Consider the following 27,549-nt stretch of genomic DNA (forward strand, 5'->3'; position numbering starts at 1 on the left):
ACTGGACAGAGAAAAAGAAAAAAAAAGCCGCAACCAGCTTTATTTCTCAGAAAAACCACAGGTGAGGCATGTTCGTTATCAATATGCCTAATCATTGTTTCACACCCCTCTATCTGCTGGTAGGGCCCAGTGGATCTTCTGGTATCCACTGATGATCTAATGTGCATGGGCAGCTTTATACCAATTTATCTTCTATGGGGACACTCAGGTGGGTGCTGTATTGTCCCTGCCGTGGTGAGATGGATAAACAGGTGGACCCCGATAGCCCACCCAGGACATCGGTCTATGTCATATAAATATATCAGATCCACATAATTATTACAAAGAATCCAGGCAAATACAGAAGAAATAATTCACAATAAGGTGTATGACAATCACTGACTGCAAGGTATTTGGCAGCTTTATGGCAAAGCCAGAGATTAGACATTTACCATAATATAGTAACAGGTTAAAATGACATTTTCTGATCATTTCCAATAAGCACAATCCATTCAAGAGGTAAAATGTAGATAGAAGACATGTCCCTCCAGAAGGCTGCGTGCGGCTCTCCCAGTCACACACTCTGATCAGAACTTTAACGAATTCTTCATAAATGACAAAAACGATGGCAACATCCAGGCACACTCTGCTCAAATGTGGCACGGTCCCTTTGTAGAACCTGTAGAGGAGAGATTTTGGCATTTAGTCCATATTAAACAAGAAATACAATTGTAGTAATCACCAGAGAATAGGGATTCCCTTAGGCTGTATTCACACAGTATGCTGTGGCTCCGTCAGGGCTTATGTCAGAACCTCCGCAAAACGGGATTCGTGCGCCATCGGGACCATTGACTAGAATGATGGAGAAGGCATCAGTGTGTGCTCGGCCGTCCATCATTTAAAGGGAATCTATCACCCTTTTCATGCCGTATCAGCTGCCGGCATCAACATCGGGGCTTATCTAGAGCCAGGGCCGCACCTATAATGAGCCATGTTGAGACACCTGCTGAAGCGGCAGGCAGCAGGGGGCGGCATTATGCGCTCCTCTACCTGCAGCACCTACAATTTAGCCTCTGAGTCTGCACGCTGGTGCTTTGCTGCGGCAGCGGTCCTGCAAGAGGCTCTAATTGTCTTGATGAACACAGGAGGGAAGTAGTCGGTGCCCCTTGATCATGTGACCCCTGACTCCTCCCCTCCTGTGACCTCTTCACAGGTCCTGTGCGCAGCGCACAGAGCAGCCATATATGAGGAGTGTGGCTCTGCAGGTGGAGGTCGGTGCTGGAGGCCCCATTATTCTCTATGTAGAGTGCGGGTGGAGGTCGGTGCTGGAGGCTCCATTATTCTCTATGTGGAGTGCGGGTGGAGGTCGGTGCTGGAGGCTCCATTATTCTCTATGTGGAGTGCGGGTGGAGATTGGTGCTGGAGGCCCCATTATTCTCTATGTGGAGTGTGGAGTGCGGGTGGAGGTCGGTGCTGGAGGCTCCATTATTCTCTATGTGGAGTGCGGGTGGAGGTCGGTGCCGGAGGCTCCATTATTCTCTATGTGGAGTGTGGAGTGCGGGTGGAGGTTGGTGCTGGAGGCCCCATTATTCTCTATGTAGAGTGCGGGTGGAGGTCGGTGCTGGAGGCTCGATTATTCTCTATGTGGAGTGCGGGTGGAGGTCGATGCTGGAGGCTCCATTATTCTCTGTGTAGTGTGGCTCTGCTGGTGGAGGTCGGTGCTGGAGGCTCCATTATTCTCTATGTGGAGTGTGGCTCTGCGGGTGGGGGTCGGTGCCGGAGGCTCCATTATTCTCTATGTGGAGTGCGGCTCTGCTGGTGGAGGTCGGTGCTGAAGGCTCCATTATTCTCTGTGTAGTGTGGCTCTGCTGGTGGAGGTCGGTGCTGGAGGCTCCATTATTCTCTATGTGGAGTGTGGCTCTGCGGGTGGGGGTCGGTGCCGGAGGCTCCATTATTCTCTATGTGGAGTGCGGCTCTGCTGGTGGAGGTCGGTGCTGAAGGCTCCATTATTCTCTATGTGGAGTGCGGGTGGAGGTCGGTGCTGGAGGCTCCATTATTCTCTATGTGGAGTGCGGCTCTGCTTGTGGAGGTTGGTGCAGGAGCCTCCATTATTCCCTATGTGGAGTGTGGCTCTGCTGGTGGAGGTCGGTGCTGGAGGCTCCATTATTCTCTATGTGGAGTGCGGCTCTGTGGGTGGAGGTCGGTGCTGGAAGCCCCATTATTCTCTATGTGGAGTGCAGGTGGAGGTCGGTGCCGGAGGCCCCATTATTCTCTATGTGGAGTGCGGCTCTGTGGGTGGAGGTCGGTGCTGGAAGCCCCATTATTCTCTATGTGGAGTGCGGCTCTGCGGGTGGAGGTCGGTGCTGGAGGCTCCATTATTCTCTATGTGTAGTGTGGAGGTCGGTGCCGGAGGCCCCATTATTCTCTATGTGGAGTGCGGCTCTGTGGGTGGAGGTCGGTGCTGGAAGCCCCATTATTCTCTATGTGTAGTGTGGAGTGCAGGTGGAGGTCGGTGCCGGAGGCCCCATTATTCTCTATGTGGAGTGCGGCTCTGTGGGTGGAGGTCGGTGCTGGAAGCCCCATTATTCTCTATGTGGAGTGCGGCTCTGCGGGTGGAGGTCGGTGCTGGAGGCTCCATTATTCTCTATGTGTAGTGTGGAGGTCGGTGCCGGAGGCCCCATTATTCTCTATGTGGAGTGCGGCTCTGTGGGTGGAGGTCGGTGCTGGAAGCCCCATTATTCTCTATGTGTAGTGTGGAGTGCAGGTGGAGGTCGGTGCCGGAGGCCCCATTATTCTCTATGTGGAGTGCGGCTCTGTGGGTGGAGGTCGGTGCTGGAAGCCTGATTATTCTCTATGTGTAGTGTGGAGTACAAGTGGAGGTCGGTGCCGGAGGCCCCATTATTCTCTATGTGGAGTGCGGCTCTGCGGGTGGAGGTCGGTGCCGGAGGCCCCATTATTCTCTATGTGGAGTGCGGCTCTGTGGGTGGAGGTCGGTGCTGGAGGCTCCATTATTCTCTATGTGGAGTGCGACTCTGTGGGTGGAGGTCGGTGCTGGATGCCCCATTATTCTCTGTGGAGTGTGGCTCTGCTGGTGGAGGTCGGTGCTGGAGGCTCCATTATTCTCTATGTGGAGTGTGGAGTGCAGGTGGAGGTCGGTGCCGGAGGCCCCATTATTCTCTATGTGGAGTGCGGCTCTGTGAGTGGAGGTCGGTGCTGGAGGCTCCATTATTCTCTATGTGTAGTGTGGAGTGCAGGTGGAGGTCGGTGCCGGAGGCTCCATTATTCTCTATGTGTAGTGTGGAGTGCAGGTGGAGGTCGGTGCCGGAGTCCCCATTATTCTCTATGTGGAGTGCGGCTCTGTGGGTGGAGGTCGGTGCTGGAAGCCCCATTATTCTCTATGTGTAGTGTGGAGTGCAGGTGGAGGTCGGTGCCGGAGGCCCCATTATTCTGTATGTGGAGTGCGGCTCTGCTGGTGGAGGTCGGTGCTGGAGGCTCCATTATTCTCTATGTGGAGTGCAGCTCTGCTGGTGGAGGTCGGTGCTGGAGGCTCCATTATTCTCTATGTGGAGTGCGGCTCTGTGGGTGGAGGTCGGTGCTGGAGGCCCCATTATTCTCTATGTGGAGTGCGGCTCTGTGGGTGGAGGTCGGTGCTGGAAGCCTGATTATTCTCTATGTGTAGTGTGGAGTACAAGTGGAGGTCGGTGCCGGAGGCCCCATTATTCTCTATGTGGAGTGCGGCTCTGCGGGTGGAGGTCGGTGCCGGAGGCCCCATTATTCTCTATGTGGAGTGCGGCTCTGTGGGTGGAGGTCGGTGCTGGAGGCTCCATTATTCTCTATGTGGAGTGCGACTCTGTGGGTGGAGGTCGGTGCTGGATGCCCCATTATTCTCTGTGGAGTGTGGCTCTGCTGGTGGAGGTCGGTGCTGGAGGCTCCATTATTCTCTATGTGGAGTGTGGAGTGCAGGTGGAGGTCGGTGCCGGAGGCCCCATTATTCTCTATGTGGAGTGCGGCTCTGTGAGTGGAGGTCGGTGCTGGAGGCTCCATTATTCTCTATGTGTAGTGTGGAGTGCAGGTGGAGGTCGGTGCCGGAGGCTCCATTATTCTCTATGTGTAGTGTGGAGTGCAGGTGGAGGTCGGTGCCGGAGGCCCCATTATTCTCTATGTGGAGTGCGGCTCTGTGGTTGGAGGTCGGTGCTGGAAGCCCCATTATTCTCTATGTGTAGTGTGGAGTGCAGGTGGAGGTCGGTGCCGGAGGCCCCATTATTCTGTATGTGGAGTGCGGCTCTGCTGGTGGAGGTCGGTGCTGGAGGCTCCATTATTCTCTATGTGGAGTGCAGCTCTGCTGGTGGAGGTCGGTGCTGGAGGCTCCATTATTCTCTATGTGGAGTGCGGCTCTGTGGGTGGAGGTCGGTGCTGGAGGCCCCATTATTCTCTATGTGGAGTGCGGCTCTGCTGGTGGAGGCCGGTGCTGGAGGCTCCATTATTCTCTATGTGGAGTGCGGCTCTGTGGGTGGAGGTCGGTGCTGGAAGCCCATTATTCTCTATGTGTAGTGTGGAGTGCAGGTGGAGGTCGGTGCTGGAGGCCCCATTATTCTCTATGTGGAGTGCGGCTCTGTGGGTGGAGGTCGGTGCTGGAAGCCCGATTATTCTCTATGTGTAGTGTGGAGTGCAAGTGGAGGTCGGTGCTGGAGGCCCCATTATTCTCTATGTGGAGTGCGGCTCTGTGGCTGGAGGTCGGTGCTGGAGGCCCCATTATTCTCTATGTGGAGTGCGGGTGGAGGTCGGTGCCGGAGGCCCCATTATTCTCTATGTGGAGTGCGGCTCTGTGGGTGGAGGTCGGTGCTGGAGGCTCCATTTTTCTGTATGTGGAGTGCGGCTCTGTGGGTGGAGGTCGGTGCTGGAGGCCCTGTTATTCTCTGTGGAGTGTGGCTCTGCTGGTGGAGGTCGGTGCTGGAGGCTCCATTATTCTCTATGTGGAGTGCGGCTCTGTGGGTGGAGGTCGGTGCTGGAAGCCCCATTATTCTCTATGTGGAGTGCAGGTGGAGGTCGGTGCCGGAGGCCCCATTATTCTCTATGTGGAGTGCGGCTCTGTGGGTGGAGGTCGGTGCTGGAAGCCCCATTATTCTCTATGTGGAGTGTGGAGTGCAGGTGGAGGTCAGTGCCGGAGGCCCCATTATTCTCTATGTGGAGTGCGGCTCTGTGAGTGGAGGTCGGTGCTGGAGGCTCCATTATTCTCTGTGTAGTGTGGAGGTCGGTGCCGGAGGCCCCATTATTCTCTATGTGGAGTGCGGCTCTGTGGGTGGAGGTCGGTGCTGGAAGCCCCATTATTCTCTATGTGTAGTGTGGAGTGCAGGTGGAGGTCGGTGCCGGAGGCCCCATTATTCTCTATGTGGAGTGCGGCTCTGTGGGTGGAGGTCGGTGCTGGAAGCCCCATTATTCTCTATGTGGAGTGTGGAGTGCAGGTGGAGGTCAGTGCCGGAGGCCCCATTATTCTCTATGTGGAGTGCGGCTCTGTGAGTGGAGGTCGGTGCTGGAGGCTCCATTATTCTCTGTGTAGTGTGGAGGTCGGTGCCGGAGGCCCCATTATTCTCTATGTGGAGTGCGGCTCTGTGGGTGGAGGTCGGTGCTGGAAGCCCCATTATTCTCTATGTGTAGTGTGGAGTGCAGGTGGAGGTCGGTGCCGGAGGCCCCATTATTCTCTATGTGGAGTGCGGCTCTGTGAGTGGAGGTCGGTGCTGGAGGCCCCATTCTCTATGTGGAGTGCGGCTCTGCGGGTGGTGGTCGGTGCTGGAGGCTCCATTATTCTCTATGTGGAGTGCGGGTGGAGGCTCCATTATTCACTATGTGGAGTGTGGCTCTGCGGGTGGAATTCGGTGCTGGAGGTCCCATTTTTCTCTATGTGGAGTGCGGCTCTGCGGGTGGAGGTCGGTGCTGGAGGTCCCATTATTCTCTATGTGGAGCTCGGCTCTGCGGGTGGAGGTTGGTGCTGGAGGCTCCATTATTCTCTATGTGGAGTGCGGGTGGAGGTCAGTGCTGGAGGCTCCATTATTCTCTATGTGGAGCGCGGCTCTGCGGCGGGTGGAGGTAGGTGCTGGAGGCTCCATTATTCTCTGTGAGGAGTGGGGCTCTGCTGGTGGAGGTCGGTGCTGGAGGCTCCATTATTCTCTATGTGGAGTGTGGGTGGAGGTCGTTGCTGGAGGCTCCATTATTCACTATGTGGAGTGTGGCTCTGCGGGTGGAATTCGGTGCTCGAGGTCCCATTATTCTCTATGTGGAGTGCGACTCTGCGGGTGGAGGTCGGTACTAGAGAATAATGGGGCCTCCAACACCGACCTCCACCCGCAGAGCCGCGCTCCACATAGAGAATAATGGGGCCTCCATGTGGAGTGTGGGCTCTGCGGGTGGAGGTAGGTGCTGGAGATTCCTCATTACTGGGCACAGGGGGAAGTAACCTTTTCAGAGCTGAGACTATCTTGGTGCTTTTTTGTTGTCACTGTCTAAGAATCATAGCATTTTGTTCCTTTTCCTCTGATAGATGCATATGACCCAAGTATGGAAAACAGGCGGTAACGAAACACATATTACAATGTCCCTTTCCTGTCCCCACACACAGTATAATGTTCCCACAGTATCCCCATCCCCCCACATACAGTATAATGTTCCCACAGTATCACCATCCCCCCCACATACAGTATAATGTTCCCCCAGTACCGCCATCCCCCACACGCACTATAATGTTCCCCACTACCGTCACCCCCCCCACACAGTATAATATTCCCACAGTACTGCCATCCCCCACACAGTATAATGTTCCCCCAGTACCGCCATCCCCCCATACACAGTATAATGTTCCCCCAGTACCCAGTATCAGCCCTTGGTTTATGCAGGACTCTGCTGTCTGTGCTGGTTCTCATCGTCCTGGATGAGGTGAAGTTTATGTGTGGGGTCAGGGAGTTTACAGTGTGGATGTAGCAGAGCTCTGTGTGCGAGGTGTACGGAGCAGAGCCATGTGTGAGTTGTACGGAGCAGAGCCGCGAGTGTGTGAGTTGTACGGAGCGGAGCCACACGTGTACGAAGCAGAGTCTCACATGTGTGTATGGAGCGGCGCCGTGTGTGTGAGGTGTATGGAGCGGAACCGCATGTGTACAAAGTTTACGGAGTGGAGCCATTTTTGGGCAAGGTTTACAGAGCGGAGCCATTTTTGGGCAAGGTTTACAGAGCGTGGCCACGTGCCTATAGGGTGTACGGAGCAGAGCCGCATGTGTACGAGGTTTACGTAGTGGAGCCATGTGTGTACTGAGTGGAGCCGTGTGTGTGCGAGGTGTACAGAACGGAGCCGTGTGTACGAGGCATAAAAAGCAGAACCGTGTGTGTATGATGTAGGCAGAGCCATACATGTACAAGGTGTATGGTGGGGAGCATTTATACCTCCCAGCGGGACAGTCCCGATTTTGAGAGAGATACTGCCCCGGCTGGGAGCTTATTTTTCCCGCGGACACACGAGTACACGCCAGAGCCCCGAGGAGCACTTTAAAATTCGCACGTGACGTTCCACCGGAAGTGACGTGCTAGAAGCTGACCGGAAATGAGGTAATTTCGGAAGGAGATTGTGACGGAACCATGGAGGCACTTCAGGGAATGCTGCAGATGCATCACCGTGTCCTCCTCCAATAGCGCGGCTAGCAGGATCGCCTTGAACTCGGGGATGCCGGCCATGTGAGCAGCTCATGATATGTCCTGCATTGGGAGGCTCAGGTGGGCACTACAGTGGGAGCCGGGCTGCTATAGAATCTTTCTTTTTTTCTTTCTCTAGCTCTTTCTGTTATTTCTTTCTTTCTCTCTGTTGTTTCTTTTCCTCAGTACCAGTCAGCGTGCCCACAGTACCAGTAGAATAAGGGGGGTAGGAAACTAGGTGGCACTGGTCACTTTGAGCCTCTCATACTTTTTATTGGTGTATAATCATATGCCCTGAGCCCCCCTTACAGAGGGCCAGCCCCAGACAACAGGGTACAAACAAAACACTATTACTATCAGTCTAAGTGGACAATTATATACGTAAAGGTAATGATGTCCCTGTGCCAAGCAGTGCGGAGGATCAGAATACACTGAGGAGACGAGAGCAGCGGGGTTTGGGGAGAAGAATTATATGGTGCCCATTATACTGTATGCAGTACTATATGGGACCCATAATACTGTATGGAGCATTATGTGGGGATAAGGGATGACTTTGTTTGTTGTGGATCTGACCGCTGGGACCCCCATGATCCTGGGAAACGTAGCTTTGAAGAGCACCATGTAAATGGAGCTGTGGTCAATCATACGCACTGTGGTGCCATTCACATGTGGCTCTTCAAATAACTCCTTAAAGAGAGTGATGAGGGGACAACAAAGTATAGCAAAAATTCACTGATCGGGTTGAGGAGTGGTATAGTTTGTGGGCTGGTGGGATTTGTGGGGCAGGGCTGCATTTTTGTCCCAGTCTGGCCCTGTGCCAGGCCTACCATTGCCATTATTGCCCCTTGTTCTGGATACTTCTGTGTTGTTCTTGTGTGTGTGTGATGGCGCTGACATCCTTGTGTTTGGACACCTTTTTTTTCTATTTATCTAAATGTCCACTATTGAACTCAGTTTTACAGGATAGATATGAAAATTTACTGTGTGCACGAGGGGGGGGGGGGCCCATCATTTAGCTGTTCACCCCAGGCAGCAGAGAGGCTAGGGTCACCCCTGTCTACAGCATTCTGTAATGCTGTAGATAAGCCCCCGATGTAACCTGAACGAGAAGAAAAACACATTAGATTATACTCACTGGAGGGGGCGGTTCGGTCCGATGGGTGTTGCAGTCTGGTCTGACGCCTCCCATCTTCATGCGATGACGTCCTCTTCTTCCTGTCCTGTAGTGGCTCCGGCACAGGCGCACTGCTCTGCCCTGTTGAGGGCAGAGCAGAGTCCTGCAGTGCGCAGGCGTCGGGAGCCACTACAGGACGGGAAGAAGAGGACGTCATCGCATGAAGATGGGAGGCGCCGGACCGGACCGCCCCCTCCGGTGAATATAATCTAATGTGTTTTTCTTCTCTTTCAGGTAACATCGAGGGCTTATCTACAGCATTACAGAATGCTGTAGATAAGCCCCCGATGTCGATGCCGGCAGCTGATAGGGCATAAAAAGGTGACAGATATCCTTTAAGGCTATACACACCTATTGGCGGCAGGCAGCAAGACACAGTTGACCATGTCTGCAAACTGCATAAGAAAGGCCTGAAAATAAATGAAGAAATGAAGATTCCAGAGTGGAACTTGGTGTTATTTTATTAACTTTGGTAAATAATCACATGGAAAAACAATATTTTTTCCATGTCAAAAGGTGTTCATAAAAGCAAGCGATTATGTCAGTTGCCTGACTTATATTCCAAGGAACACAAACGCTATGCACTAAGATGTGCTGAAAGTAATTTGTATGATTTTAATCTGTAGGGGGCAGTATACACACAAAAAAAATTAATGTAGTCGTATGCCTATAAGTAATAGGAGGAGATATTCAAACTTTTTAGACATTAAGTGGAGTATTCCTTTAAAAAGATAACTCCCTGGAAAAAAAAAAAAAGGAGATGAGGGCCCTCACTTGCCATAATGGTAGAAGATGCAAAACATGGAGAAAGCCATGGATATAAAAATATGGCAGCAATTGTCACGTTGGAAGCTAGAACTGCATATTAGACAGGAGGACAGAGAACACAGTTGTTTTAATGCAAGCTTTCGGTCATTTCTCAATTTTCTAATAAAATAATAATAATAATCTTTATTTATATAGCGCCAACACAACATATTTCGCAGCGCATTACAGTTTAACAGTTTCAAATAAGTCATAATTAGCAACATTAACAATACAATAATTAAAGCAAAATAAGACTACCCTGCTCGTGAGAGCTTACAATCTACAATGAGGTGGGGGAGATAAAAAGTACAGGCGTGTATTTACAATGATGGTCCAGCCATCTTGAGGGAGTAGGGGATAGACAGAGAAAGTAAATGGGCTATACACACACATATATGAAATGACTGATTAGGGAATGTGATAGGCTGCTCTGAACAAATGTGTTTTGAGGGAGCGCTTAAAACTGTGCAAATTGTGGATAGTCCTAATTTCTTGGGGTAGAGCATTCCAGAGGATTGGCGCAACGCGGGAGAAGTCTTGGAGTCGGAAGTGGGAGACACGGATTAGTGCCGAGGTTAGTCGAAAGTAGTTTGCAGAGCGCAGCCATCGGCTAGGCAGATAGACAAATGAAGGAGGAGATGTAAGGGGGTGCTGCACCGTGGAGAGCTTTGTGGGTGAGAACAAGTACTTTGAATTGGATTCTGTAATGAATAGGCAGCCAGTGTAACAACTGGTAAAGAGCAGATACGTCCGAGTACCGATTAGCCAGATGGATGACCCTGGCTGCTGCATTAAGGATGGACTAGACAGGGGAAAGTCGAGTATGGGGGAGGCCAATTAATAGAGCATTGCAGTAGTCCAGGCGGGAGTGAGAGTTTTTGTTGTTTCCATGGTGAGAAAAGGGCAGATTCTAGAGATGTTCTTTAGGTGTAAGCGGCAAGAGATTGTATATGGGAGGTGAAGGAGAGATTGGTGTCAAACATAACTCTCAAACAGCGCGCCTGCTGCTTGGGTGTTATTATGGTGTCACCCAAGGAGAGGGAAATGTCAGATTTGGGTAGGTTAGTAGACGGCGGGAGCAGAAGTTCAGTTTTGGAAAGTTTGAGCTTCAGATAGACTGCGGACAGAGTCACTGGCGTTCTGTAGTGCAGCCGGGTAAGGTCAGGGGATGACGTATATAGTTGTGTGTCATCAGCATAAAAATGGTACTGAAAGACGAATCTGCTGATGGCCATGTAGAGAGAGAAGAGGGCCAAGGACTGAGCCCTGAGGTACCCCAACAGTGAGAGAAAGAGGAGATGACGTGGAGCCAGTGAACAAAACACTGAAGAAGCGGTCAGAAAGATAGGAAGAGAACCAGGAGAGGGCAGTGTCCTTAATACCTAGTGACTGGAGCCTAGAGAGTAGGAGACGGTGGTCAACAGTGTCGAAAACTGCAGAAAGGTCGTGAAGAATGAGCAGAGTGGTGACTGTTACATTTTGCTGTCAGAAGGTCATTGGTCACTTCGGTGAGTGCAGTTTCTGTCAAATGTAGGTGGCGGAAGCCAGACTGTGAAGGGTCTAGGAGTGAATGAGTGGAGAGGTAACGGGTAAGGCAGGAGTAGACAAAGCACTCCAAGAGTTTAGAGATGAAGGGGAGATTGGAGACTGGTCTGTAGTTGTTTGTGCAGGATGGGTCGAGTGGGTTTCTTTAATAATGGAGTAATGAGAGTGTTTGAAGGAGGATGGCAAAATGCCAGAGGAGAGGGAGCGATTGAGGCTATGTGTTGCAGATTCTGCTGCGGATCCGTAGCGTTTTTTGCTCTGCGAAACCACAGCAGATTTAGCTGCGTTGTACAGTACCATTGTTTTCAATGTAAAATGAAAAACGCTGTGCACATGCTGCGGATTTTTCCGCGGGTTCAAATCCGCAGCATTTCAATTCTTTGTGCGGAATCCGCAGCAGTTTCACACCTTCTCCATTGTAGAGGTGTGAAACCGCAGGCTAATCCGCAGGTATTTTTACCTGCGGATTTTCCCAAATCTGCGCGGACAAATCCACAGCACCTAAAGCTATGTGTGCACATAGCCTAAAGATTGTAGTAAGGCGAGTAGTGACGACTGGAGGAGATGTGAGGGAATTGGGTCGGTAGTGCATGTAGTCAGACGAGAAGAAGACAGGAGCCTGGAGACTACTTCTTCTGTGATGGGATCAAATGTGGAGAGTGAGCCAGGGGAAATGCAGGGAGGGATAAGGGTCACAGCACCTGGTAGCTGTTAGAGGATTTCCTGATGGATATTATCTATTTTCTCTATAAAGTGGGAGGCCATGTCATCAGCACAAATCTAAGTGATAGGGGCTTGTGCTTTTGGCCTGAGGAGGGAGTGAAAGGTGTCAAAAAGTTTCTTGGGGTTGTTGGATAGTGAGGAGATCAGGGTGGTGTAGTAGGTCTGTTTGGTGAGGTGAAGGGCAGAGTTATAGGTCCTTAACATAAATTTGAAGTGGATGAAGTCTTCTGGTGTTTGGGTTTTCCTCCATAAACGTTCGGCACTCCTAGAGCATTGCTGGAGAAGTACAGTTTGTCATGTGAGCCAGGGCTGTTTTATTCTGTGCTTGGATGTTCTGAGGGTGAGGGGACCTACTTGGTCAAGGGTGCTTCTAATAGTGTTGTTACAGTGATGTACAGCCAGATCAGGACAGGAAACAAAGGAGATTGGGGACAGTGATGAGTGGAGGGAGTCTGAAAGTATATGAGAGTTAATGGCTTGTAGATTTCTTAATGTGTGGTAGGTAGGAGTGTGCTGGGGTGGGCGAAAATTTGTGAGCGTGAAGGAGAGAATGTTGTGGTCAGTGAGGGGAAGCCGTGAGTTATCTAGGTAGGAGATTGAACAGAGCCAGACAAAGACCAGGTCAAGGGTGTTACCATCTTTGTGTGTCTTGGAGGTTGAGAGCTGTGAGAAGCCTAGTGAAGTGGTTAGTGATAGAACCTGGGATGCAGATGTAGAAGTGGGGCTGTTAATGGGGATGTTGAAGTCTCCCAGGATAAAGGTTGGTAGTTCTGAGGTCATGAAGTGCAGTAACCAGGCCCAGAAATGGTCAAAGAAGTGGGTGGGTGAGCCTGGGAGCCGATAAATGATCGCTAGTCTGAGGGAGAGGGGATGGAAGAGCTTGATGGCGTGGACCTCAAAAGAAAGGAATGAGAGTGTTGGAACTGGGGGTGGGAATGACCTGGAAAATGCATTGTGGGGACAGGAGTATGCCGACTCCACCACCAAGTCTGTTTGTGGGTCTCGGAGAATGGGAGAATTATAAGCCACCATGGGAAATGGCAGCAGGAGAGACAGTGTCAGAATCCTGAATCCAGGTTTCAGTGAGGGCAACAGATTCAGAGAGTTGTTCAGAAAGTAATTGTGCAATTAAGAAAGTTTGTTACATACAGACCGTGGATTCCAGAGGGCACAAATAATTCTAGTAATTGCGTTTTGTTATACATCTGATATAATGCTTGTAACAATCATTGATTAAATGTCTTGTACCAGTAAAATTATGTTGGGGTAATGGGTAACTGGGACAAGATGCACTGTTTGTTATGACTTACTACATTACATTATACACTAGGAAGAAATTCTTATTATTGGTAACTTATGCCAAGGGACCCTCATTGCCGAGTATCTGGCTTGCACAGTCTAAATTGTTCTTATATTTGTGAGCCTCCAATCCCTGGGAATCAGAACATAGGAACAGAATAATCACAAAATATATTGTCAACATTAACAAATGGAATTAAGGCTTCGCTCAGATTAGTGGGTTAACCTCTTACTGCCAGCTGACGGAATAGTACAGCCAGCTGGCAGTATCACCCGCTTTGAGGTGGGCTCCGGCGGTAAGCCCACCTCAAAGCCACGACATGTCAGCTGTTTTAAACAGCTGACATGTGCCTGCAACAGCACATTTAACTAGAGATTCTGGTGCGCGGCCGGAAATACGCGCATCAATGACCCCGTCACGTGATCGGGGGTCATCAGTGTGTTGCCATAACAACCTGAGGTTTTCTCAAGACCTCTATGGTTGTTGATGGCAGATTGCTATGAGCACCACCCTGTGGTTGGCATTCATAGCAATGCTGTAATTCAACTACATAGAGGTGATCTATGCATCACCTCTATGTAGCAGAGGCGATCGCACTATGGCTACTGAAGCATGCCAAAAGTAAAAAAAAAAAAAAAAAAAAAAAAAAACATGAAAGTTTAAATCACCCCCCTTTCGCCCCAGTCAACATAAAAAAAAAAAAAAAAATCAAACTTACACATATTTGGTATCGCCGCGTTCAGAATCGCCCGATCTATCAATAAAAAAGATTAACCTGAATGCTAAATGGCGTAGCGAGAAAAAAAAATCAAAACGCCAGAATTACCCTTTTTTGGTCGCAGCGACATTGCATTAAAATGCAATAACGGGCAATCAAAAGAACGTATCTGCACAAAAGTGGTATCAGTAAAAACGTCCGCTTGACAGGCAAAAATTAGACCTCACCCACCCCGAGATCATGAAAAATGGAGACGCTACAGGTCTCGGAAAATGGGGCAATTTTTTATTTTTAGCAAACTTTGGAATTTTTTTCACCACTTAGACATCAAACATGTTTAGGTTCGTTTATATCTATGAACTCGTAATGGCCTAGAGAATCATAATGGCAGGTCAGTTTTAGCATTTAGTGAACCTAGCAAAAAAGCCAAAACAAAAAACAAGTGTGGGATTGCACTTTCACCGCACTTGGAAATTTTTTCCCGTTTTCGAGTACACGACATGGTAAAACCAATGGTTCAAAAGTACAACTCGTCCAGCAAGAAATAAGCCCTCACATGGCCATATTAATGGAAAAATAAAAAAGTTATGGCTCTCAGAAGGGGAGCGAAAAACGAAAATGAAAAAAGCTCCGGTCATGAGCGGGATTAACCCCTTCCCGACCTGTGACATAGCGTATGCGTCATGAAAGTCAGTGCCAATCTGACCTGTGACGCATACCCTGTGTCACAAAATGATCGCCCTCCTGCGGGCCGGGTGACCGGGGTGAATGAAAGGTCACCCGGCCCGCAGGTACAGGGGGACCTATACTTGACCCCAGGGGGGTGGCTTAGCCCCCCCGGGTCTACGATCACTACTGGTGACCTTTTTGTCACCCCCCCTCAGATCTGATTGGAGCTAGCGCCCATGTGACGCTAGCCCTCCAATCAGATGTGGAGGGGCGGAGAAAAACAATGTCTGCCTAGCTTCTTAGCTTCATCCCATCTGTGGAAGCCAAGGAGCGAGGTGCCTGACCACTGACCTGCCCCACAGAGCCAGCGATAGCCGCCGCTGCCCGCCGCCGCCGCTAGTACCGCCGCTGCTGTGTGCTGAGGACAGGTACTCCCCTCTCCTGTCCTCCACGCCCCCGACCTCCGCTCCCTCCCCCCCTGCCCCCCCTAATCACCTGCTGCATTTGCTCACCTCCTCCTGCAGGCTCCATTTGCTCCCCTCCTGCCCCCCCTTCGCCTGACAGCTCCATTTTCTCTCCTCCTCCCCTTGTGATCACCCCCTGCCCCCCCAATCACCTGCTGCTGCCATCTACATTTTCTGCTGGTCCTCTGATCCCCTCCTGCCCCCAACCGAACCTGACAGCCCCATCGTCCCCTGGTGATCACTCCAATCACCCCCTGATCACCCCCTAATCATCTGCTGCCGGCTTCATCTACAGCTGGTCCTCTGCTCCCCCTGATCACCCCGTGGTCCCCTGATCACGTGCTGCTGCCGGCTCCATCTGTAGCTGGTCCTCAGCTCCCCTTCTGCCCCCCCGCAACTGATAGCTTCATCCTCCCCTGGTCATCACCCCCCCTCCCAGTGATCACCCCAATCACCCCTGATCACCTGCTGCTACTGCATCTCCTCAGCCCCTTCCTGCCCGCGCCCGACAGCCCCCGCCTGACTGCCCTCGCCCGCGCCTCACTGCCCCGTCCTGCAGTAGAAAGTTTTTCACCAAACACTCGCACATACACACTATAATAAAGCTTTTTTTACACACGCACAATGTCCCACTCATCCCAGTCACAAAGGGTCTACTCAGTTGAGGAGGCATATGAAATTATTGCCTCTGAAACTGATAGTGAGGAGGACCCCACCTTTCCCTATACCTCTCACTCTTCCTCTTCCAGCGACATAGACTTGCCACCACCAAGATGTCGCAGGACGAGAAATCGTCCGGAGCCAAGGGGGAGGAAGAGTCGGGTACCTTGGAGGCAGTCCCACAGTCAAGTGTGAGTTTCCCCCATCCTAGTGCTAGTCACGCCCAACCTAGCACTAGTGCTCCCTCCTGGACCCCCATCCCTGAAAATTTTGCTCCACGGATTCCTAATTTCGTTCCCCAGTCAGGAATCCAGTTTGAGACTGCCAACTTCAGAGAAATAGACTTTTTCAAAGTCTTTTTCTCTGAGTCAATCGTCAGTCCCATGGTGGAGCAAACAAACTTGTATGCCCAGCAATTTTTGGCCGAACACCCAATTTCTTCATTCTCTACTTGTCTGTAGAAATGATTAAATATTGGGGACTGGTCCTTCACATGGGGATTGTGAAGAAACCAGAAATTCGCCAATACTGGAGTACCGATATTTTATATCAAGCTTCAGTATTTGGGATGGTTATGTTTCGCAAACGTTTTGAGGCGATTCATAAATTTCTCCATTTCAGGAACAACACTGAAAGCCTTCCCCGCGATGACCCGAAATTTGATAGACTGTTCAAAATTCGTCCGCTCGTCGAACACTTCAGCAACAAGTTTGCTGAAGTGTACATTCCCGAAAGGGAAATTTGTGTGGATGAATCCCTCGTCCACTACAAAGGGAGGCTTCAGTTCCGTCAGTACCTGCCCAGCAAAAGGGCGAGGTACCGGATAAAACTCTACAAGCTGTGTGAGAGTACCTCAGGGTACACTCTCAGCTTTAGAGTTTACCAAGGAAAGAACAGTAGGATCCAGCCCCCAGAATGTCCACTTGCTTTGGGGGTGAGTGGGAAAATAGTGTGGGATTTGGTCCACCCAATGCTTGATAAAGGTTACCATCTGTACGTTGATAACTTTTAAACAAGCATCACACTATTTCAATCCCTCTCTGCCAGAGCTACCGTCACTTGCGGTACCATGCGCAGAAACCAGAGGGGTCTCCCTTTGCCGCTAATTGAGCAGCCTCTCCGAAAGGGTGAGAACTGAGCCCAACGTAGCGGCAACATGCTTGTGGTCAAGTTCAAAGACAAAAGAGACGTCTTTGTCTTGACCACAATCCATGGTCCCGGCACCACGGCCACCACCGTTCGAGGTACCCCAGTACCGGTCAACTAACCGGACTGTGTCCTGGCGTACAACCATCACATGGGGAGAGTTGATCTTTCTTTTTTGAATCAGATCTTTTTTATTAAACATTCAGGAATCAATACAGAAAGAATATGACATCTTATATAGCTAGTAAAATTTACATTGAGAGCAAATATTATTTAAAGGGTAAAACTCTTCCTGTGTAAGAATAAATAAAAAGAAGAAATCTCAAAACACAGATATTTGCATAAAATTGAGCCTATAAACAACATGGCTCCACAAATAAACAAAAATCAAAATTATACATCAGTGCCTCATTTCAGCGGGAAAACCATCCCCGCCAGCCGCGCCACTCCGCATCATATTTCGCCCCCCCCGCCCCCCACGGATATCAGGTCCAATCCACCCCAGCTCCCTCCCACCGCGCCACTCAAAATCTACTTCGCCACAAAGGGCACTAGACTTTATTTTCACCCCCCAAGCATCCCCTCATCGCAAGCACAACAGCAACTGGTCCAACATCGCATCCCGTACCAGTGCGCCCGAGGGGAGACCCGGTGACTCCATCCATGGCTGCCAAATTTTGTAAAACTTTCTTAATGCATTTCTTTTTAAATAAGCCCCCCTTTCCAATCTGATGACATTATTTAGTTTATTTTTACGCTCTGACAATGTTGGTGGCATAGGATCCAACCAATGATATGCAAGTATCTTTCTTGCCTGATACAGGATGCGTGCTATTCCCAGGGCCACTGCAGAGTCCGGGTCAACCCCCTCCTCCCACAAATTCAACAAACATAGACGAGGTGACGGTCGTATTGTGATATGGTATACTTGGGCTATGAGTCCCAGGGTCTGCCTCCAGAAATCCCCAATGTGCCCGCACTCCCACATAACATGCATCAAGTGGGCATCATCCTGCCCACACCTAACACATTGTGTATTGGGCCTAAGTCCCATTTTAAATAATAAGCTGGGTGTTTTATATACCCTGTGAATGAGATATATTTGCGAAAGCCGCTGGCACTCAGAAACCGCCATTTTAGGGACCTGTTCTAGAATATCGGACCACTGGTCCTCCGTCAGGGGGCCAACATCCCGTTCCCACTTATTCTTAGCAGCAGTCAGTGGATATGTCTCCAGATGGGCAGGTAATAATCTTTTATATAATTCAGAGATAAGTCCCCTAGAAGACTCAGATGTAAGTAGCATATGTAGTGTTTGATTATGTGTCACTATCACCGGATTTGTCCTTCTCTGTTTTTCCAATGCATGTCTTAGCTGTAAGTACTGATAAAAGAAGACGTGCGGGAGGTGAAATTCTGTTCTCAATTGTTCAAAACTCTTAAGAGTATTATTTTGCAAAATTTGTGACACCAGATAAATCCCTTTATCTTCCCATCTTCCGAACCCCACCAGCTTTTTGATCTCTTGCAAATCCGGATTTCGCCACAATGGCCACAATTCCGTAGGCCCATTTATCTTCAAAAGAGACTTACCCCTATCCCACACCTTGAAAATCATAGCCAACGTGGGGTATCGTGCCCCATTTATCTGCCGTCTTCCCACCTCCAACCGGCACCCTGGATATTTCCATACCGATCCTTCCCTCACAATATCACCACCATTGTCACACGCCCCGTCTCTACCCCAACCCTTAAGATGTTGCATCTGGGAGGCTATAAAGTATATGAATGGGTTTGGCACCGCCAATCCTCCCTCCTCCTTCCCTCGCTGCAGTATCTCCAAGCGAATCCTAGCCTGTTTTTTCTTCCAAATTAATTCCCGGAATAATGTATTTATTTTTGCAAAAAAGTCCCTACAGATCCACACCGGAGAATTATGTATCAAATATAATAATTGTGGCATCATTACCATTTTGATTAAGTTAGATCTACCAATATTCGACAACGGCAGGCGACACCAAGTATGTACTTTTGCTCTAAATCGCTGCAACAGGGGCTCCAGATTCAGAGCCCGAAAATCCTTCGGGGCAGGACTAACAATTATACCCAGATACTTAAACCTCCGAACTACAGGGACCGGTATCTGCAAATCTGAGAAATCCGCCGGGAGAGGGTCTATCGGCATTAAAGCTGATTTGGACCAATTAATCCGAAGACCAGACCTCAGCCCAAATTCTCGAATGACCTCCATTGCCGGCAAAATCGAGGAATGTACCTTATCTAAATATAGAAGTAAATCATCCGCGTACAATGATATCCTCAACTCCACAGTTCCACATCTGAATCCCATTATTTCTCTGGACTTCCGAATTGCAACTGCCAATGGCTCCACCGCAGTAGCAAATAGCAAGGGCGAGAGCGGGCACCCCTGTCTAGTACCTCTCCCAAGAGGAAAAGACTCAGAGACCCTGCCATTAGCCCCAACCTTCGCCACCGGCGAGCCATACAACAGCCTCACCCAATTTATAAATCTGTGTCCAAAGCCCATTTTCCGAAGTACCGCCCACAAAAAACCCCACTCCAAACTATCGAACGCCTTAGCGGCGTCTAAGGACAAAATTGCTCTTCCCCCCAACTCCCCAGAACTATGTTGAATCCCCAAGTATAGTTTCCTAAGGTTCATAGATGTGGCTCTGCCTGGGATAAATCCCGTCTGATCCTTCTGTATAACAGATGAGATAACTCGGGACATCCTATTGGCGAGTACCTTGGCCAATAATTTAACATCTGTTGATAATAGGGAAATCGGGCGATATGAATCCGGAACCTCTGGATCCTTTCCGGGCTTTAATATTAAAACTATCAAAGCTTCCCTCATAGATGGCGGGAGGACCCTCTGCCTTTCAGCCTCTTCAAATACCTTAAGTAGCTTAGGTAGCAGTAAGGGTGCATAGGTTTTGTAAAACTCGCCAGGCAGGCCATCCATTCCTGGAGCCTTTTCATTTTGCATCTGACCAAGCGCCTCCTCCAACTCCTCCAACAGGATGTCCCGATCCAATGAATCCCTATCGCTATCAGCCAATGCAGGGAGAGAGAGAGCATCCAGGTACCGCTCAATCTCAGTCTCCGTGAGACTGCAATCTGATGTGTATAGTCGCATATAATACCTCCTTATCTCACTCACTATGTCCGCACTGTCTGTCACAGGACCACCCGAGTCCGTTTTTAGCCTATTGATATATGAAGATCCATCCTGTGCTCTAATGACCGTGGCCAATAAATGTCCTACTCCCTCCCCCTCTATAAAATATTTTTGTTTGAGGAAATAACGTTTATTTGCTGCCGCCGACATGAGGTTTTCCCTGAGCGACCCCTGTGCCTTCTCCAAAGCTTTTTTAGTTTCCTCTGTCGGGTTGAGTATCACCGCAGCCTCCGCAACAGACACCTCCTGGATCAGACTCTGGGTGTAGCGTCTATTTTGGCTTTTCCGTGTGCATATTTCTCTAATATATAAGCCCCTGACATAGGCTTTCATGGAATCCCAGACTATGTGTGATGATGCAGAGTACTCATTAAGTTGAAAATATTCTAGAATGGCATCATGCAAAGATCCCCCTATAAGCTGGATCCAGAAGGGATTAAGCTTCCAGATAGGTCTAGATAGGGTGAGGGGGTGTCCCCATGAAAGTGTGACATGTAGCGGCGAGTGATCAGATACACTTCTAGGCAGGTAGGCCACCCCTCGTACATATGGGGTCATGAGTGTATTCCCAATGGCCAGGTCTATCCGTGACATAGCGTGGTGGGAGCTAGAGTAGCAGGAAAACTGTCTGGCTGTGGGGTTTTGGACACGCCAAAGATCTACCATACCCAGCTCCACTAACGTTCTAGCAAATGAGGTTGAGGCTGCATCCTCTGATATGTTTCCCGAATGCAACTTATCCAAATAGGGATGCAAATATGTATTAAAATCTCCTATTAGAAGAGTCGGCGCAGGGGGAAAGGAACCCAAAATAGACAAGATTCTTTTTACTGGTTCGACTGAATAGGGCGGGGGGATGTATATGGCAACCAAAATAAATTGTATACCGTATAACGTGCAAAGCAAACATACAAATCTGCCCCCAGGGTCAACCACTGATTTAGTACATGAGAAGGGGATGGACCTGTGCACCAGCACACTGACACCCCGCGCATGGGTCGAGTACGTGGAATGATATTCATGTGAAACCCATCCCTTTCTTAGCCAATGAATATTATCTTTCACCATGTGGGTCTCAGACATACACAGGATAGCCGGGAGAAATTTCTGCATATTAGTAAATATAGCACATCTCTTATTTGCATCCCCGAGCCCCCTAACATTCCACGCTACAATATTAAGTGATATCGCCATAAGAGCAGACTAAAAAATGAGAAATCGGAACATACTCCACTCCCGAGGGAGAGAGGCAATCTCCACCATCCCTCAGTACAATGAATTGGGCGACACGGCTGACGCACATCACATCCCACAGAACAATTAGGGAATACAACAACAAACGAAAAAAACAAAGGAGGGAGAGGGAGCACTGCACACCAGTGCACAGCGCCCCTACCCCCAAACACAAGTGTAACTTGCACATTTCTCTCAAATAGAGAGAATCAGGGCTAGAAAACTCGCCCAGAGTCCATGCAGGGAGAAGGGTCCACAGCTTGTCACTGTAACGAGTGTCCACAGCAATCCGGTCAGCTCCCGCCCTGAATCCGAAATGGAATGAACAGTAGTAATTATACCAGCATAGCGTCCTAGACAAAAAGGAGTAACAACACCTGGTGGCGAAAAAAGGGAGAACTTCAAGTATTCTTCCTCCTCATGGACCTCTCATTAATATCCAGCCAGGACAGCGCCATTCCCGCCGTATCAAAAAAGTGCGTTTCTCCATTCACATCAATCCGCAGTCTAGCAGGGTACATCATGGAATATGTCACCTGTAAGTCACGTAGGCGTTTTTTAATCTCAATAAATTGCGCCCTTTTACGCTGCACCTCCAGGGAAAAATCAGGGAAAATGGAGACTTTCCTCCCATTAATAGCAAGTTCCTTAATGTCTCTGGATCTGCGCAGGATAGCATCTCTATCTTTAAAGTGTAGGAGCTTAAGCAAGATGGGACGCGGGGGTGCTCCCGGCGGGGGGGCACGCGTAGGGACCCTGTGTGCTCTCTCAATAGTAAAGAATGGGGACAAAACATCTTTACCAAAGGTGTCCATTAGCCATTTTTCAAAAAAGCCAAGTGAGTCAGTCCCCTCCGTCCTCTCCGGAACCCCCACCAGTCGCAGATTACTTCTACGGGAGCGGTTCTCTAAATCATCCACCTTGTTCAGCAGTATTGTAATATTTTGCGTGGCTTTTCCCAGCTCCCGTGTTATTGGTGGCAATTTATCCTCCGTCGCACCAACACGCTCCTCCAGTTCCCCCACCCTGGCAGTCACCCCTCGCAGCTCTTGTTTAATACAGGCCATGTCCTTGGTGACAATCTCCATTTGATTACTTAGAGTGGCCAGTGTGGTATTGCAGGAGTTAATTGCTGCGAGGATTTCTCCCAGTGTGGGCTCAGCAGTCAGACTCCGGCTGCTCCCCATCCCCCACTCCTTCCTCCTCCAGCACAGGCCCCTGTGTCTGCACATGTTGGGCTGAAGGGGGGCCCAGTTTACTCACTGTTCCCTCCCTGGAGAGATGATCCTCCAGCTCCATGCTGCATCCAGCGTCTGCCTCAGTCTGTGCACTGGGCGATCGAGCAGCAGCAGGAGGCACCCTTGCATATCGTTCCAGCCTGCCAGCAGCTCCCATCGCTCCACTACCAGCCGACTTGTTGTTTGCTGGTGCCATCCTGGATGTAGCAGAGGCGCGCCCCGGCGTCTCCTTATCTTTTTTACTGCTGCGGTTCGACATGGCCCAAGGATCCTCCGCTGTCTAAACGCCCAGGGAGATATTGCAGCCCTCCAGGTCAGTGGGACTCGTCAGCAGTGCCGGTAATCAGGATTTATTGTCGGATCCGGGCAGGAGCTCTCTCACTCCACGTCCTCCCTACATGAGGTCCAGGCCACGCCCCCGAGAGTTGATCTTTCTGATCAAGTCCTCCAGGCCTATAGTGCCATGCGGAAGGCGAAGGTGTGGTACAAAAAACTGGCTGTGTACCTCGTACAAATGGCACTGTATAATGCATGCGTGCTATCACGATGTGCAGGTCAGAACCACTCCTTCTTTGAGTTCCAGGAGGCGATGATAAAGGCCATGATTTTTGGAGAGGAGGACGGAGCGCGCCCCAGCACCTCTGGAACTCAAGTTTCCCGTATGGTACCAGGGGAACATTTTCCCAGTGAGGGGATAACAAGAAAAAGGTGCCGGGTGTGCTATAAAAAGGGGGACAAGAAAAACGACTTGTTTCCAATGTGAAACGTGTCCTGACAAACCTAGACTGTGCTTGAATGAATGCTTCAGAATTCATCACACGTCCATGGACTAAACACATCCAGACATTCCACGACAGAACTCACTCACACTAGGCTGATATACACAACACCACACACACCAACCTGACGTACACTACACCACACACGCCAACCTGACGTAGTGTGTCAAGTTGGTGTGTGTGTGTGGTGTAGTGTACATCAGGTTGGTGTGTGTGGCCTAGTGTACGTCAGGTTGGTGAGTATGTGTGCTGTACACTACACTACACTACCCTGATGTACACTACACCACACACACACCAACCTGACGTAGTGTGTGTCAGGTTGGTGTGTGTGGCGTAGTGTACGTCAGGTTGGTGAGTATGTGTGCTGTACACTACACTACACTACCCTGATGTACACTACACCACACACACACCAACCTGACGTAGTGTGTGTCCTGTTGGTGTGTGTGGCGTAGTGTACGTCAGGTTGGTGTGTGGTGTAATATAGTGTACATGTTGTCGTGTGTGTGTGGGTGGTGTATACTACACCACACACCAACCTGACATACACTACATACTTTCCATAAGCGACATGGTGTCCGCTAACGATTGGAGCTAATTTTCCATTCAAAAAGTCAAATGGCGCTCCTTCCTTTCTGTGCCCTGCCGTGCACCCAAACAGTGGTTTATGACCACATATGAGGTATCGGTGAACTCAGGAGAAATTTCCCAACAAATTTTAGGATCCATTTTATCCTGTTGCCCATAAAAAACGAAAAAAAATGAGGCTAAAAGAAAATTTTTGTGAAAAAAAAAAAGTACTTTTTCATATTTATGGCTCAATTTGTGAAGCACCTGGGGGTTCGGAGTGCTCACTGTTATGCATCTAGATAAGTTCCTTGGGGGGTCTAGTTTCCAAAATGGGGTCACTTGTGGGGGTGCTCCAATGTTTCGGCACACAGGGACTCTTCAAACGCAACATGGCAACCGCTAAATATTACAGCATATTTTCCATTCAAAAAGTCAAATGGCGCTCCTTCCCTTCTGAGCCCTGCTGTGCACCCAAACAGTGGTTTATGACCACATATGAGGTATCGGTGTACTCAGGAGAAATTCCCCAACAAATTTTCGGATCCATTTTATCCTGTTACCCATGTGAAAATTAAAATATTGATGATAAAACAAACATTTTTTTCTTCCATGTTGCTTTAGTTCCTGTGAAGCACCTGAAGGGTTAATAAACTTCTTGAATGTGGTTTTGAGTACCTTGAGGGGTGCAGTTTTTAGAATGGTGTCACTTTTGGGTATTTTCTGCCATATAGACCCCTCAAAATGACTTCAAATGTGAGGTGGTCCCTAAAAAAAAAAAATGGTTTTGTGACGCGGTAGGCGTCGGGGGCGGAGCGGCGCTAGTGGGCGGCGTTATTGAAATTGCAGCCTAGCAGGCCGGGAAAAGCCGGGCACTAAATTTCTGGGGCCCTCTGAAAACGCTGAGCGCGGGGGGGGCCGCCATGGAGAGCTTCTCCTGGGGGCAGGACCCGACCCCATACCTCCACTCCAGTGCTCATGTCAGCGCCGATGTCCGTTCTTCTCATCCTCCTGGGCTGATGTAGCAGAGCTGGAGGAGTTCTTGAAGGGGGGATGCTTGATTGTTCCTCCCTCTGGGCAGGGGGACGGAGAGCTTAGAGAGGTATCATCAGCATCCTCACCTTGTGAACAATCCTTGCTTTGCATTTTTGCTAGGCTCTGTAGTAAGGGGTTACTGCTTGCTGTAGAGGACTGTGATGTCAGAGCAGATGTGGTATTAGCTAAAATAAAGAGAGGTGATGCAGTAATCGTAGTGGTCATTGGTGGAGTAGAGGTGACAGGGATAAGATCTGTAAAAAATAAAAATAAATCCGTGTAATTTGGACAAGGTTTCACCAATTCACCATCTAGTAACCAAAATACTCACCAGCAGGTTCTTCCAGTGCCTTGTTAAGCCTCTGTAAAAATGCCTTTTTCTCATTATCCAGATCCTTAGATGTAACATTATATCCAGGAATAGGTGGTGGGGGCTACGGGGAGAAGAACACTTATGAACACCTCATGAAGGAGGAAAAAGGGTCAATGGGTAAGAACAGATACAAGTATTTACCAGTGGGTAATGATCATCACGCCCTAAACACACCAACAAAACCTTCTTCCTACGTGACTCACTACTTCTATTATCAGATGATTTAAAATCAGAAGACTTGGAGGACAAAGTGGTGTTAACTAAGGGAGAAAAATTAAACAAAAAATAAAAAAGGAAAGTCAACTTATGATAGATGTAATTAGTTGCCATGGGCATCTGCTACACTTTTCCTTCATATTGTTTTTGAAAGCACACAAACGTTTGAGAACAGGAGGAAAAGTCAGTTATTAAAGCGGACACTTGCTTATAACTGTGGCATTGGCATGGAGGAGCATGCAGGTTTACTTCAATGCGGAAAGTGAAAAGCCTCTGATTGCAGCATCTATATATTTCAGGAGAAAATGAGGAATAATATGTCGGAAGCAAGCAGCACCCCATTCTGGTCAGCTACGAAGTCTACTGGTCTGATGCCACCAAAATACACTTCCGCAAACTTTTGCAATGGCTAGCATAATATACGCAAGCACCAAAACATACACTTCATATTACGTTTTACAAAGTTGACAGCAGCAGTGTAACTTACAGTCCTCCAACTGATTCCCACTGCCTGATTTCACTGGGGTAGAGAGGCCCGTTTCATGCGTGTCGTCCCTACAAGAAATAAGGAAATCAAATGACAACTACTACAGAATTTCAGAACTGAGCTGGTGAGAAGACCTGTAGCTCTGATCTTTGACATCAGTAAAAGTTTGAAAGATTCTAACTTGGGCCATACGAAAAACACACACCCCAAGTCCCGTAGACCTTCCCAGACGTGGCCGTGTTAGGAACTGCGTGAGTCTTAGATATTCGACAATGAACTTCCCGATGCAATTTTTTTTTTTTTTTTACACAAGAGAAGTGCCAATTTTTATTTTTTGAAGTAACTGAGTTTTTTTCTATTTGTTGGCATAAGAGTCAAACACTTAGGGTACCGTTACACTTAGCGATGCCCCAGCGATCCCGACCACGATACGACCCGGTCAGGATCGCTGGTGCATCGCTAAGTGGTCGGTAGTGAGCTGCCGAACAGGCAGATCTCACCAGCGACACAGCAGCGGTCGGCGGACGCTGCTTACCTGTCAGATGCGGCGATGAAGAAGTCCGCCCGCCTCCACGCGTCGCTCGTCGGCGCCACAGGAAGCGGCCGACGAGAAACGGCCCAGGACGTTCTCACGCGATCAGCGATAATCAGTGGGGGAGCCGGTCGGAGGTTAGTATCACACATAGCGATATCGCTAGCAATATCGCTGCTGCGTCACAAAACCAGTGACGTTATAGCGATATTGTTAGCGATATCGCTATGTGTAACGGGCCCTTTACACATTGCATATACTGAAGCCACAAGGCATAGTAGATTGCAGTCGACACCCAACCCCATCACCTATACTGTGACTTTATCAGGTATGAACTGGGCATGACCTTAAACATGACCAGTTCACAGCTGAAGGTTGAGCCAGGCACTATTATATGTAGCCTGGGATACAATTTTCGTCAGTCATCTGTAATAGCAGAGAATCTGAGCAGGGTAGTCATATGTATCTACCCTTATGTATGATACGGACTGCTGAACTGTGATCTGAGCGCATCAGTCACAATGATATCACTGCTGTTCAGATCTCTGTAGAGAGCAGTAAGCAGCGCCAACCTAAAGAATTGTGGCTGCCTGCCATTTTCTATGACACTGTTCACTTTGCCATTCACAAACAAAAATTGCACTGCCGTCCCAAACTTCATTCTCCCAATCTTTTTGCAAACGCCCAGATGGGGAGGAGTGAGACATATACAATCTTATCTGCCCTACATGTATTGCAGTTGTAAAGTGAACTAGCACTACACTAGGTTTTCATGGCAAATGACAGCAACAGCTTCCCTGAGTGTTTCAAAGTTGAAAATAATATAAATATATATAAATATATATACATATATTGTAATACTCCCCCCTCCCACCTACCCCTTTTATAACACATTCTGGCTAAAGCCTTCTGCATATATTAGTCGTTACCTGGCCTTTTTGGAGGACACGTCTGGCATTTGGCTCCGAGATGATGATGGGCTTGAAATTACAGATGTATTCTGGTAGTTTCTTTTACAATATATC

At 49.1% G+C, this 27,549-nt stretch overlaps 2 protein-coding genes across 7 annotated transcripts in view; one reads left to right on the forward strand and one right to left on the reverse strand.

Moving 5' to 3' along the window:
• The window catches only part of LOC141080480 (uncharacterized), a 150,350-nt gene that overhangs the window by 81,280 nt on the left and 41,521 nt on the right, over positions 1-27,549 (forward strand). The window lies entirely within an intron of this gene.
• LOC141080479 (nuclear envelope pore membrane protein POM 121-like) lies at positions 12-27,541 on the reverse strand. Of its 6 annotated transcripts, XM_073565727.1 has the most exons (5): positions 27,454-27,535; positions 25,993-26,060; positions 25,431-25,549; positions 25,248-25,350; positions 12-658 (listed from the first exon to the last, which is right to left on the reverse strand). In XM_073565727.1, the coding sequence occupies exons 1-5, from the start codon at positions 27,480-27,482 to the stop codon at positions 630-632; spliced, it is 348 nt and encodes a 115-aa protein (XP_073421828.1). In that variant the 5' UTR covers positions 27,483-27,535; the 3' UTR covers positions 12-629. The 6 variants fall into 6 exon arrangements, 1 of the variants encoding a protein (XP_073421828.1); XR_012228918.1 differs by lacking the exon at positions 25,431-25,549 and having other exon boundaries at positions 27,454-27,541; XR_012228914.1 differs by lacking the exons at positions 12-658; positions 25,431-25,549 and adding an exon at positions 24,899-25,170 and having other exon boundaries at positions 27,454-27,541.

The sequence above is a fragment of the Dendrobates tinctorius genome, unplaced genomic scaffold, assembly GCF_039654945.1.
Source record: "Dendrobates tinctorius isolate UK_male_01 unplaced genomic scaffold, ASM3965494v1 ptg000016l, whole genome shotgun sequence".
NCBI lineage: Eukaryota > Metazoa > Chordata > Amphibia > Anura > Dendrobatidae > Dendrobates > Dendrobates tinctorius.